This window comes from Primulina huaijiensis, chromosome 4 (genome assembly GCF_012295235.1).
Source record: "Primulina huaijiensis isolate GDHJ02 chromosome 4, ASM1229523v2, whole genome shotgun sequence".
In the NCBI taxonomy this organism is placed as follows: Eukaryota; Viridiplantae; Streptophyta; class Magnoliopsida; order Lamiales; family Gesneriaceae; genus Primulina; species Primulina huaijiensis.
This window is the reverse complement of record NC_133309.1, coordinates 25,878,776-25,892,087: the sequence shown is the minus strand read 5'-3', so window position 1 is coordinate 25,892,087 and position 13,312 is coordinate 25,878,776. Positions and strand designations below refer to the sequence as shown.

The 13,312-nt window shown below is 34.8% G+C and overlaps 2 protein-coding genes and 1 long non-coding RNA gene across 4 annotated transcripts; 2 read left to right on the top strand and 1 right to left on the bottom strand.

The window, feature by feature from the left end:
• The first annotated feature begins 491 nt into the window (after positions 1-491).
• LOC140975809 (uncharacterized) lies at positions 492-2,396 on the top strand. Of its 2 annotated transcripts, none has more exons than XR_012175055.1 (3): positions 492-789; positions 1,264-1,423; positions 2,216-2,396. It is a non-coding gene; the product is annotated as an uncharacterized lncRNA (long non-coding RNA). The 2 variants fall into 2 exon arrangements; XR_012175054.1 differs by having other exon boundaries at positions 2,142-2,396.
• A 698-nt stretch (positions 2,397-3,094) lies between these two features.
• Positions 3,095-10,094, top strand: LOC140975807 (uncharacterized). Its single transcript, XM_073439744.1, has 16 exons — positions 3,095-3,465; positions 4,227-4,827; positions 5,085-5,214; positions 5,328-5,529; positions 6,465-6,551; positions 6,647-6,706; positions 6,790-6,876; positions 7,233-7,304; positions 7,378-7,433; positions 7,860-7,945; positions 8,720-8,810; positions 8,885-9,042; positions 9,174-9,265; positions 9,345-9,419; positions 9,591-9,664; positions 9,777-10,094. Exons 2-16 carry the CDS (start codon positions 4,269-4,271, stop codon positions 9,850-9,852), a joined length of 1,905 nt encoding a protein of 634 aa, XP_073295845.1. The 5' UTR covers positions 3,095-3,465; positions 4,227-4,268; the 3' UTR covers positions 9,853-10,094.
• A 292-nt stretch (positions 10,095-10,386) lies between these two features.
• Positions 10,387-12,178, bottom strand: LOC140975808 (large ribosomal subunit protein eL28z-like). Its single transcript, XM_073439745.1, has 4 exons — positions 12,154-12,178; positions 11,908-12,073; positions 11,162-11,322; positions 10,387-10,767 (listed from the first exon to the last, which is right to left on the bottom strand). Exons 2-4 carry the CDS (start codon positions 12,053-12,055, stop codon positions 10,645-10,647), a joined length of 432 nt encoding a protein of 143 aa, XP_073295846.1. The 5' UTR covers positions 12,056-12,073; positions 12,154-12,178; the 3' UTR covers positions 10,387-10,644.
• Positions 12,179-13,312: the final 1,134 nt, after the last annotated feature.

The following is a 13,312-nucleotide window of genomic DNA, read 5'->3' as shown; positions in this document are numbered from 1 at the left end:
TTACTATATGATGAAATAGCTAATTATCATCATATTTTAATCTTTTATTTATTATCCAACTAAAGTTCTTAAAAAAATTACATGTAGTAAGGACAATTTTTGAAAATGAGCATGAATGACTTAATGGGGTCTCAATTCGGATAAAAATAATAGCATATTTTTTAATTTTTTCAAATGAAGATTGTTTTACAGAAAATTAATTAAAAAAACAGACCCGATTGTCAACTTTTTTTCAGGGAAAAAAAAAACAAATATATTTTTTCATAAAAATTGAATTAATAAATTAATTTTTTAGGAAAAATATGTCAAAACAAGTATCCATGAAAATGACAGAAATAAGGCTGTATCGGCCCAAAACCGTGGCGCACAACAACACGGCCCAAAGAGTGACTACAGCCCAAAGTTTTTGCCTACCAAAGAATGTATCGGATTCAGGTACTATTCTATGCCTTCATTCTCATCTCCATTTATTATACCCATACCATAACCATCCCTTTCCGGTATTCAACTTTCATGCACACCATCTTCATCTTCGTACCATATCCAAATATCCTATTATCATTTACAATTGCATTTTTATCGAATTTGAATTTTTTAAAAAAAATTCAAGTACCCAAAAATTCCATATCCATGACCGATCACTCATTTATTAATAAAAAATGGGAAGAAGAATACTGAACGACGCCTTGAGAACCATCGTCATTGCCGGAAAGAGAGGTTTCGCTTCTGCTGAGCTCAACCCCATCTCTAATGTCATGGCATCTTTTCTTCAAATCATGAAATACAGAGGTATACCTGTATCTATTCTTGTGTGCTGTTGTAATTGAGTAGCGACTCTTTATGTATTCTTTGTTGATTTTGATTGGTGCCGTTTACTTGGAAAATAAGATGAGAAAATGGGTTGGATTTGTTCTTTGTACTGTTTTTAAAAGTCCGTGCTTTTCCAGATTTTTTGTGAGGCTGTGTTTGAGATTGGATTTTAGTGAAAATAAGAGTTTTAAAGAAGCCGACCGAACGAATTTGATTCTGAGAAACGATTAACTATTCGTATTTGCTCCTCAAATCTTTTTAATTGTGTGCGTTTTAAAGTAGCCCTTGAAATCGTTTTTTTTTTAATATATATTTCCAACTGGCAAATGAAATGAATTAAGTGTTTATTGATTCTGCTTTTCTTTTTCACTTTCCCATCACTGAGTTCTTAATCCAAATGAAGCTTTGAGAAATATAATGGGACAGAAGAGAGTGATGATTTTGAAATCACAGGGTACATTAAAGATTTTCAAGTGCATGATCCACAAAGGGTGGGGAGGATAACTGTTGAACTTTTAGGGAGGGTTAAGATTGCCGGGCTCTCACGTGTAGACAAAACATTAAGTCTCAGGACATCGAGAAATACAAAACCCGTGTTCTTCCAACACACCAGGTTTGTGTATTTCCCTCACATTTTAAGTCTCTGTGATTGTGATTAATTAGATTTTGTCATGCTCGAGCATCATGGAAGAAAGATGAAATTGTGGATTTTTGCTGGAGTTCGAGATTGATTGTGTCTGGTTTCGATATTTGGTAGAATCATTTATGATGAGCAATTAAATGAAGTAATGACTGTTGGGAAGTACATTTTTTGTTTTCTTTTAGATTACTAATTGCATTCCTTTGTGATAGTTTCTAACATTGGAATTGGAAGGTTGTCTACTTGAGCACCTTTGTTGTAGAAAAGACGATAATGTTTTTCCCAGTTTGTCATTTGTTTGGTCTAAATACGATGTATGATGGGTTATGGATCTCACATTAAAAACAAAAGGCTCGATGTATGATGGGTTATGGATCTCACATTAAAAACAAAGGCTCGACTTTTTGCTGTATGGCTCTCAATCATATACCAGTGAATCCATTTGTTTTGCCCTGGTCTAGGTCGTCGTGCAGAGTTTAGCTATTCTTATTGGTTGTTCGTGGGCAAAACATGACTCTTGTTGCGAATTTATCATATATAATTTTCATATGTAAGCTATCAACCGCAAAATTATAGTTTAGAACCCTTAAAGATTGTCATTCTTGCAAAATTATTAAACTTTAGTTCCCTGGTTGTATCTATTCACTTCTGATCTTTTATAAAAGTCATTCTCGTGTGATTCTCGTATTAGGTATGTCTGCATCATGATCCTCGAGTTTTGAGGAAATATGTTGACAATCCGTAAATCTTTTTCTCCACATGCAGGGGGCTATATCATAATCACAACTCCGAATGGAGTCTTGGATCATGAGGAAGCAATTCGACAAAATGTTAGCGGCCAAGTGCTGGGATATTTTTACTAGAGATCTGATGGTTCTTGGGAGACGTTGAAGTAGAAACGGCAACCCCTGCTTTCTTGACACGTTTTGTTCATTTTTGGTCTCCCGGGAAACAGTTTTTGAAGGACATTGAATCACGTGGGAGCTTCCATGCACTTGATACTTTCTGGATTCTGTATTTCTGTTTCCAAATGTAGTCGAAAATAATACAGCTCTTTGTTTGTTCCTACACTGCATCAGATACAGCCAATACTTCTGTAAAAAGTGATGCATTGTGCTTGTGTTAGAGTTTAGTGCATGGTTACTGTTGGGCGTTGTTCGGTGCAATGGATGCAATTTCGGTTCCAAATGCTGTCATGGCCTATTTTCAAGTCTATAATCACTTATTTTTTCGTGTCGTATCAAATATTAAAATGTAAAACATTCTCTTGTAGCAACTTGAGCCGTTTTTTCCAACAACTTGAGCAGGGAAAAAAATGGAGATTCATAAGATCTACGAATTTATCTTTTCTCGATAAATAATAAAATGGTTAACGATAAATGTTTGTAAAATCGCGTGATTTGTGTAATGGATAATTTTGTGAGAATTTTATGGCATTTTTTTGTGTGAAATTGATTTTGAGTTCCATCATTTTTAAATAAAAATTTTTATTTGTTGTGACTTTCATCAGTTGCTTTCTTCTCCACCCTTTTCTTTGAATTTCAGGATAATTAATAACTAATATTAGGAAATTATGACAGTATTATTTTGCTGTAATATATGATAAACATTATAATTAATAAAGATTTACAATAAAATCAATTTCATACACCGAGTTGGGATTTTCATCGGTTGCTTTCTTCCTAAAAATGTGCCATTTTCTTACCAGCTCAGTATACTGTATACTATCTTGTTCGCTCAATCTTTAGGGTCACTTGCGCCTAATTGTTTCGCAAATTCACACACTTATCCCCTTTTCTCCTTTCTTCAAATCGAATTCGCGTATTTGTTTTTCGGATCCCTTCTTGTTTTCGGGATTACTACTGCGGAATCATTTTCCTCTGAAAATAATCCGATCCCGGTTGAATTTGGTTTCACCTTGTATAAACGGGATCCTTTTCTTTAACTTTTTTGTATCATTTGAAAGATTTTGAGCCCAGTTTCGTTACTGGACTTCTTCAAGACTTTAATTTCAGGTACAATCTGTGTTTTTTTTAACTATTTGATTTTGTGTTAGGAATTTGAAGGTGTGTAATTTTTATATATATATTTCTAGCATTGGGATGGTTAGAAGATGTGAGTTGCCACTCTTCGTTTAATTTAATGTAAAGTTACTTTCGTTAATCGAGCAATTCAATTGAAAAACCTTCGTTTATGTTTTATGATTAACCATGGAATTATAGAATATTTTAAGGATTTCTCTCCTTTTTATTGATGTTGATCGTGAATCGTGATGCGATATTGCAAAATCTGGGTACGGAAAATTAAAAGTTATTTCGCATGGAGTATGGTGCACAATTACACGGTACACTAGAAAGCTTCGACGAAGCCATGCAGCATTTTTAAGGAAGGTTGCTGTGCATGCCATTAAAGTAATTATGTTGCAAATTCGTTAGTGTGCATGATAAGCAAAATTTTAGTACAGACGTGGGATTGACATGATAAATGGCATGGCCAGTGCATAACACACAAATTTCAACAACAAAATTGTAGTGTTATAGTCTCTGGACCCCAGAGAAATGCTTTTCTTGGTCAAGGATGATTAACTCAAGATTGTTCAACTAGGCTTTTTTCTATTGCATGAGAAGAGGATCTCATCTTCTCACTGGATTGAAGTAGGTTATGTGTGAAACATACTCGTCCTCAATTAAAGAGCAAAGCCATGATTTATTATGGCAGGGAAGTTTCAGTCGGTGCTGATTTATCCCTTAAAGATTTGAGTTACTTGTTTTTGCAGAAAGTAAAACATCATAGCCCAACAGTCAAATTGTGATGCTGAATGTTGCTTCCAGCTGGTGGGGTTGGGATGACATCTGCAATGGATGATATAAACTTGATCCAGCAGTCTCAGAGGCATCATCTTGTTGTCAGGGAACTTGGTGAAGAAATCGATTTGGAAATTGGTGCTGGAGACGATGACCCAACTTTTCACCAGAACTCTCTTCTTGGTGTTCAGCCAAATGAATCCTCTGCCAAAGAGCACACTGAAAACAAGCATTTGATGGGTTCTCAACTTCCCAGTGAGGATCAAGATTTATCGAAGGCACAGACAGGAAAGAGGAAAAAGAAGGTCGTGAAAAGATGGAGAGAGGAGTGGGCTGATACATATAAATGGGCATATGTTGATGTAAAGGAAGGGACAGCGAGGATATTCTGTTCTATATGTCGAGAATATGGAAGGAAGCACAGGCGGAACCCATACGGAAATGAAGGCAGTAGGAACATGCAGATGAGTGCGCTGGAGGAGCACAATAACAGCTTGCTCCACAAAGAGGCTCTCCGTCTGCAGCAAGCATCTGTAGAAAAAATAATAGTTGATAAGCCTATCTATGTGAAAAGTAAGTTTTTTTCCTTATTTGCTGATAAAAGTTCTTTTTTTTTTTCAATTATTTTGTTCTTTAATTGATTGGGGATATGGCTTCAGCATTTTTTCCTCTAAATGCAGGAAAATAATATTCCTTAGTTTTTCTGCACTAAAATCCACATTATAACTTATAAGTGAATAGGTGATTTAATTTCTAATCACATTTCTGTGATGTTTGAAGTGATCTCCGTAATTTTCTTGGCTCTCACACAATGGTTGAACTCGTTGCAGCTATTATGTCTAAAACAGCTGGATCAATTGTTGAAGCTGCATTGAGAAGAGACCCTCATGAAGCTGAGTTCATACAGTCTCTTCAAGAAGTGGTCCATGCTTTGGAAAGAGTAATTTCAAAAAATTCCAAGTAAGTTGGCTTATATATATATTTTTTGAAGCCAGCTTTAAGTATTTTAGATGCTCATGGTCTGCAAGATGACTATAATAATGGTTGTAACAAAAAGGCTAACCATGTCGCAGCTATGTGAATACCATGGAGAGATTATTAGAACCTGAGCGCATAATTATCTTTCGGGTTCCATGGCTTGATGATAGAGGTGAAACACATGTTAACCGCGGTTATCGGGTTCACTTCAACCAGACACTTGGTCCATGCAGGGGTGGTCTGCGTTTTCATCCATCAATGAACTTGAGCGTTGCCAAGTTTCTTAGTTTTGAACAGGTATTTGTCATTCTGTTATGCACTCATTCTGCAGAGGTCGATTTTATGTATAAATGCTTGGGCCCTTTTTAGTAAAATGATGCGGAATTTGATCCATATCTTGGCTCAGATAGCCCGTGTAACGCTCACACTTTTTGGTAAAGTTTGGAAGTGTTTTTTAATGTTTTAGGAAAATATGGAGAATATGTCAGTGGTTTTAGTTTTTTTCTGCAAGACATTTTCTATGGTAAAGTTTGGAAGTGTTTTTTAATTGTTTTAGGAAAATATGGAGAATATGTCAGTGGTTTTGGTTTTATTTCTGCAAGACATTTTCTACGGTAGATGCCATATCATGCAATCATCTGTTGGATGGCGTATCATATAATTTTGTTATTTGAATAATCTTTAGGTATTTTAAAATATAATACATATAAATGGAGTTTTTTTCAAAAAGAAAGAAAATTGAATTAAAAGTAATGGTTGTACTGGGAGATCCAAAACTGAAAGAAGATAGAATTTGATAGATTGTGGTAGATTATGATATATGTTGGGTTTCATTTTAGGAGAATGAAAACATTACTAAAAACATGGTTCCAAACATTAGCTTTTGTTCTATGTTGGGCTCTTACAGTGATATCTGTCTTGGTTGAACATTCTTCCACTTGTGTGGTTTGCACAAAATGTCAAACTTGATAGAATTTTTAGTCAGAGATTGGAGCTATGTATGTTTTTGATAAGTTTAGGGCTTTGTTTCCCATTTTCTCCATTGCGGATTACATGTTCACCTTTTGTAATTTAATAGCTTTTGATCAATTAATATAATATTGTTTCCTATAATGCTATCTAAAAAAATACTTCGAACTTGATATGTAATGTTGAGCAATGGTCGAAAGTTGATGAAATATATGATTTAAGCAATTCAGTATTTAGGACTTAATGCTCAATTTTGCATGCAGACGCTAAAAAATGCGTTATCTCCGTATAGACTTGGAGGCTCTTCTGGTGGAAGTGATTTTGATCCAAAAGGCAAAAGCGATAGTGAGGTGATATTTTTGTAATTTTGCGGCAGTTAGTTACCAAAGGTGTATCTTTGAAGTATTGACCTTTTTCTAATGTGGTTCCTAAACAACACTTGTAGATCATGAAGTTTTGCCAGAGCTTCATGAGTGAGTTGTATCGCTATTTGGGGCCTGACAAGGTTTGCAAGATGGCTTCTTGTCAAAATTTTGAAGCCTGTTTCTGAGATATCTGTGATTTGCTAACCTTTTTCTTGTAACCTAGGATCTTCCTTCAGAGGATATGGGTGTTGGCACCCGTGAAATGGGTTATCTATATGGACAATACAGGCGCCTGGTTGGTCACTCTCAGGTTAAAGCTGTGTACTCTGTAGAGATCGGTCACTTTTATTACTTATTTTGACGCTGCTATTGTCATGGCTTGATCAAATGTATTTTATTGCTTGAAATAATTGAAAATTATTGTTTCATGTAAAATTTGTTATAACTTTTAGTACTTTCAGTTAAATCACTAGTACTTAATTGAAGACAGTACTATCAGCATCTTGTGGTCTTCCATGTTGGCTTAGATCTGTTAAATTAAGAACGAGTAGAAACTTGTTCAAGTGATTTTTTATCCATGTACTTGGTCATGCTTTTAGTTTTTATTCATCACCAATCTTCCTACAAAAGATTTTTATGCGTGATGCATCTGCTTTAACCATGCAGGGAAGTTTTACTGGCCCAAGAATAAACTGGTCTGGCTCTAGTCTTCGAACTGAAGCTACTGGCTATGGATTGGTGACAAACTTTCCATTGTAATGTCTGTACTTCCATGCCTGTTTTTATTAATTAATCTTCTTATTTCTTGCAGGTATTTTTTGCCCAACTTATGCTTGCTGACATGAATAAAGAACTGAAAGGGCTAAGGTGCTACATATTTACTGCTTATTCATGGCTTGTATTTGTTTTCTCCAAAGCATTACTTGTATGAATGTCTATAGTGTTGCTTTTGTTTTTCCTTCTCCATCTTAGTCGCTTACCCTGTCTTATCACTGTCTCATCCTTAGACATCTGAAATGATCATCTGCTTTTGCTAATTCATGTAAGTTCTATTATGAGAGACGACTGTATCAATAGGATATAATGAAGGAGGAATCAAGATTAGTCTGGACTCACAAACCTTTTATCAGGTTTTTACCAATAGAAATTAGTATGGCTATTATCTGCATAAGAGTCATTTTGAGGAACAAATTTTAGCGCAGGAAATTAGTTTGTAAAATAAATTAGATAATTTATGCATGAAGTCTCTTGGAATCTGATATTTTACTTTTTGTTTAATATCTTCTTCACTAGATGTGTTGTTAGTGGCTCTGGAAAGATATCTATGCATGTCCTGGAGAAGCTTATTGCTTACGGTGCTCTTCCTAAAACAGTATCAGGTAAAGCACTGTCATTTTCCAAATTCATATTTTTCGTTAAATTTGTGATTGTTCAGTTAGATGCTTTGGAATTTCACTTCTTCTGATTAATTATCTTGGTGTACCTAATGATCTCACTGTATTAAAGAATTGAAATTGTAAAAGAATAAACTTGCCAGAATATGTCAATTATTGCTTCATATTTAGATTGTAGACGCATTGGAGAAGACTCGTGTAATAGTTTCTGTTTTTTTAATCACACACACACACACACACACATGATTAATTATATCTCTCTGCAGTACTCTCAATTTTCCTTGTTAAGAGAGCGTGTCAAATATTATATTCTAGCATTTAACAGTAACATCTCTCGGTGTTGCTCTTCTTGTGTAATAACCTCACACCGCATGGATTGTATTTCTTCTTAGGATAAACCTCTCATTAATATCTTGTCCATATGAATTCAATCATTATCAATGTTGTCGCCACAAATCTGGTTAGTAATTTTCTTTTTCACTTGATTAGTGTGACTTGGACTCAACACCAGCACCTAGTCTTTGAGAATGTGATTTCTACCACTAATTAATTGGTGGTCATCGTTGTACGAGTAAAGCTGGAGGTGAAAACATGTTTGCTTTTCATGTGGGTTTCTAACCAGATAATTTGTCTTAGAAATGCCTATTCTTGGATTTTATCTTCATTAATGTCTAAATGAATTAAATCACGGAGAAGGAAATTTTTTCTGTTTCTTCTATCAGCATTTCATCCTGTATTCTATGTCTGTTGTAAACACAGATTCAAAAGGTTATTTAGTGGATGAGGATGGATTTGACTTCATGAAAATATCCCTTCTGAGAGATATCAAGGCTCAGAATAGAAGTTTGAGGTTTGTACGCTGCCTGCCCCTCCCCTCGCTTTTAACTTTCCGTTTTCACACCATCTTATTAGTAATATTTTCAGAGAATATTCAAAAACTTATGCCCGATCAAAGTACTATGATGAAACAAAGCCTTGGAATGAAAGCTGTGATGTTGCATTTCCATGTGCTTATCAAAATGAGATTGATCAATCTGATGCCATGAATTTGGTAAACTCAGGTTGTCGGATACTAGTGGAAGGTTGGTACCTGTCACTGTATCTTGTCAAATTCTATTTGTAGACTTCCTCTTATTTACAGAATCTTCATTTTCGTGGTTTGAATTTGTTATTGTCTTCAGATTGTATCTAACTGCCTTGGTAATATTCTAAGGTTCAAATATGCCATGCACCCCTGAAGCAGTTGATATTATGAGAAAAGCCAATATTCTAGTTGCGCCATCTATGGCTGCTGGTGCAGGAGGGGTACATCTTTTAGTCCTTTAGATACAGTCTGCAACTACTCTCATGCTGTGTAGGTTTATCTACAGGCAATTTTTTGCAGGTGGTTGCAGGGGAACTTGAGCTTAAAGAGTGTAGTTTGAATTGGTCTCCTGAAGATTTTGAATCTAAACTACAGGTGAGTGCTACTCTCATGGTTTGGGAAAGTACTTGGCGTGCAGTTTTCTTTATGGCCTTCCAGCTAGAGGACTCAAAATTGTTGTTCTTATGAACTATCCACTCTATTTTTCGTTGAGACTTCAAGTTCTTTCATCCATGTTAACTTCAATTTCATTCTATTTAATGGCAGGAAGCAATGAAGCAAACATACCAAAGAACACTTAAAGCAGCGACTGATTTTGGTTACCAGAAAGAGAGTCCCGAGTAAGGCTACTCTTGATTTTGCCTCGAATTGCTTGTGGATCAGATAATTTGAGACCTTATTTGATAAAAGAATACCTGGTTTATTGAGATATTCATGTTCCCTTTGGCGCAGGGCTTTGGTACATGGAGCGGTCATTTCTGCTTTCTTAACGATAGCAAGCAATATGACCGATCAAGGTTGCGTTTAGACCATCTGCTTTCTTGACAATTGCAAGCAACATGACCGATCAAAGCTTGTGCGTCGAACATCTCGCCAATATGTAACAAGAAGCTGCTTAAATAATGTGGTCGAAGATCATTTGTCATATAATTTGCGGATTTCAAAGCTTGTAAATCCTTCTTGTAGCTTAATTCGACAGCTTAGGTTTGTAAAACTGTTTCACTTGAAAGAAACAATTCGTTATTTCAATAGAATGGAGAAATGATTCGAGGTATTTCTATGTAACATTTCGAACCACTGCTCTTTATGGTACCATACCTCTTCATGCACATGATTCAGCCTCCTTATCAGTTCCTTTAACCTTGCCATTTTCCCCTGATTAAATTACAACTTCGAATGCCTCGTGTAGCATAAAACTTAGAATTTATTTTTGCAAAATGAAGTATCACTCCGCTTTATTTTCAGTTATTCGGGGACTGAACCAAACTTCATGGAAGTGGTGATGTAACAAAAAAGAGTCCAAAGAAACAAAAACAAAATTAAACAACAAAGAAGCTCGACATTGGGTATAAACTGTCATATCATATAGCAAACTAAGCCTAGTGCAATCAAATCATACCATATTTCAATCTGAACCAGAGAATCCAAAATCTACGATAAAACACAACTCCATTAAAACTCAAAAATGGAGGAAAATTTAAAGTAAAACAGTTCAAGATTTAATCTAAGTCCATTTTGAGTCCAAAAGTAGATAACAATGCGCTACCCTGACTTGGTGAAGTTGGGAAAGGGGAAAATTCCATCAACTTAAGACACTATATCAAGCAGCCTGCCTGTTCCTCTTCTTGACTCCAGACTTTGCAACATTGAGACTTCTGTTAACAACACTCAACCTTGCAAGAGCTGCCTTCTTCAGATCCGGCCTGTAATAGTTATCTGCCACCTGAACTCAAGAGGTTTAATTACTACACAGCCACATCTAAAACCCAACATTTAGTGAATTGAGCAAGCGAAAAATAAGCCAGCATGTCTTTCTCCACAACAAATATATGACATGAATAGATATCTAGAGCATTAGATCCTTTATCTTCTACAAATAGAATAGTCATTTTAAAAAACAGTAATGAAGATTGCATCTGGATCAAAGGAAAGATTTTCAGCTGTACTGCTCGTCAAAAGTAGAAAGCAAGGCACATTAACTTTTAAAAGAAGGCTGGAAAGTAAAGATCTTTTGCAACACAAAAATAGATTAAATAAGGAAAAGAAACAGTATTAAAATAGAATGCAGGGAAACCAAATAATCTCAAACATAAAGGGATTTACTGATGATAATGTACCTGGTTAGAAACAGCCTTGGCCATGCGGTGGAACTCCTTCTTCATGACAGACTTGTGAAGCAAATGGCGAGGCTTGTGCTGCTTCTTGGTCTTTGCAGTAGCAAGCAAAACCGACTGGTCCTTGCCAGGTTGAATGGTCACAGTTTTCTTGTTTGCCAACCCTAAGAAAATAATCCACAAAACAAGTCATTTCAGATGTCATAAAAGAGAGTTCAACTGCAAAGAACCAAAACAAAATATTCTCTCTTAAATAAAATAGAAAAGAAAATAAAAGATTCTCATGAATCCACAAACATCGCAGGTCTTCATTTACAACAAAAGCAATTTATATTCAAAAAAGCCAACAGAGAATTGTCCAGCTAACAATCGGCACAGTTATTATCAAAGTTATTAAGAGTGTAATAGCAACATCAGGAGGCTGTATCAGTCTCTAATTTCAATTATATGAAACAGCAATAGAAAAAGCGAAACCAAAAACCAGGTTAATCACCACCATCTTCCGATAAATCTGGGATGGTCATATTTCCATTCGATTTTACTGACAACAAATGTAGCAAATACTCCCACACAAACTTCTAAACAATCAAATGACCACTAACACTAACATAAAATTTACCTTGAAAATAAAATAAGTCGACCTTTTATCATTATTTTCCATATCCGGATCCTTTCTTCACGTTCAAGTAAAACCAAACAAAAAGTTGAGTAAATGAAGCTAGAACAAATGCCAAAAACATGAAACTAACCAGAGTACTTGTATGAATGGATGTTGCATAGATTGTTGGGTTCCTTGCTGAATTTCACTCCCGCGGTTCCATTCCCGAATTCCTTCACCAGGAAACAGTTGTTTTTTTTAACGATCTCCCAGATCAACTGCCCAGGCACTGTCGCCATCTCTAACAAGCAGAAACCCTAATTCATGGAGAAGAAAACAAAATCATCAAACGTCAGCATTAACGTATCCACAATTTGTTGGGGGGCCTCAGGTTTACCTTAAGACCGGAGGAGATTGGGCGGCTTGGGGGGAGCGGAAGAGGGGAGACTAAAAGCCCTAGTTATAGAACTGAATGACGAAAATAACTCTCACTGCCAGATTAATTTTTTTATTAAAAATATTATATTTTTTGAATGGTAAACTAATAATGTCGAAAAAATAGCTTTTTGTTGAAAAATTATTTAAAAATGTGTTAAATATTTGTGTTGAAAATGTGAATGTTGAATGTTGAAAATTAGGTAAAATTAGGTGTTGAATATTGAAAATTAGTGTGTGATGATGTAGGTAATGATGTATTTTATTTTTGGATTATTTGTAAAAATTTTCTATAAATAGATCTCTCATTTGTGAAGAAAATCACAATTGAGTTGAGAGAAAAATATTATAAAGTGTGTAGTGTGATAATTTTGAGAGTTTGAGATTTTTACTTTTTTACCGTAAATTTTTACTTTTTCACAACACGTTATCAGCACGAAGCTCTAAAAGTCCTCCATATTTTTCCAAGCTCCGAACAGAAGAAAAAGGTAACAAAAGTAATAATATTTATTTTACTGTTATTTATTTATTGTTTATATATGTAATATATAATATAATGTTATTGTTAGAAATAATAAAAATAATTTTTTCAAAAACTTGTTATAAATCCTGGGAGGATGTTAAGACGACATCCCACACTCCCGGTAAGGGATACGACAAGTATAAAAGCCTATAAGGTTTTTTAAACAAAATAACTTATGACACCTAATTATAATAATGTGATATGATATACATAATTATTTAAATATGACTAATATTATATACACCATATTATTACCATAAAATTATACAAATACATACATTTATTTTCTTATACACCAACGGTAATAAACGGTAACAAAACGGCTAGTTTTTGCTCTATAAATACAATCTCACAAATACATTCAATCACTCCAACTTTCTCTTCTTCTCTAAAAATTATTCTTCATCAAATTTTCGAAGAAAAAAAGAAGATGGCTTTCACGAGGTTATTTTTAATTATTTTGGTTATCATACTCACCAGTCTTGTATTTATCGGAGAATATCCTCCTCGTGTGTTTTCTTTATTTTTACGAATACTTGTACTTGTTGTTTATCCATTACTTTGTATTGCAATATTCATTAACTAATAAAATGCATCG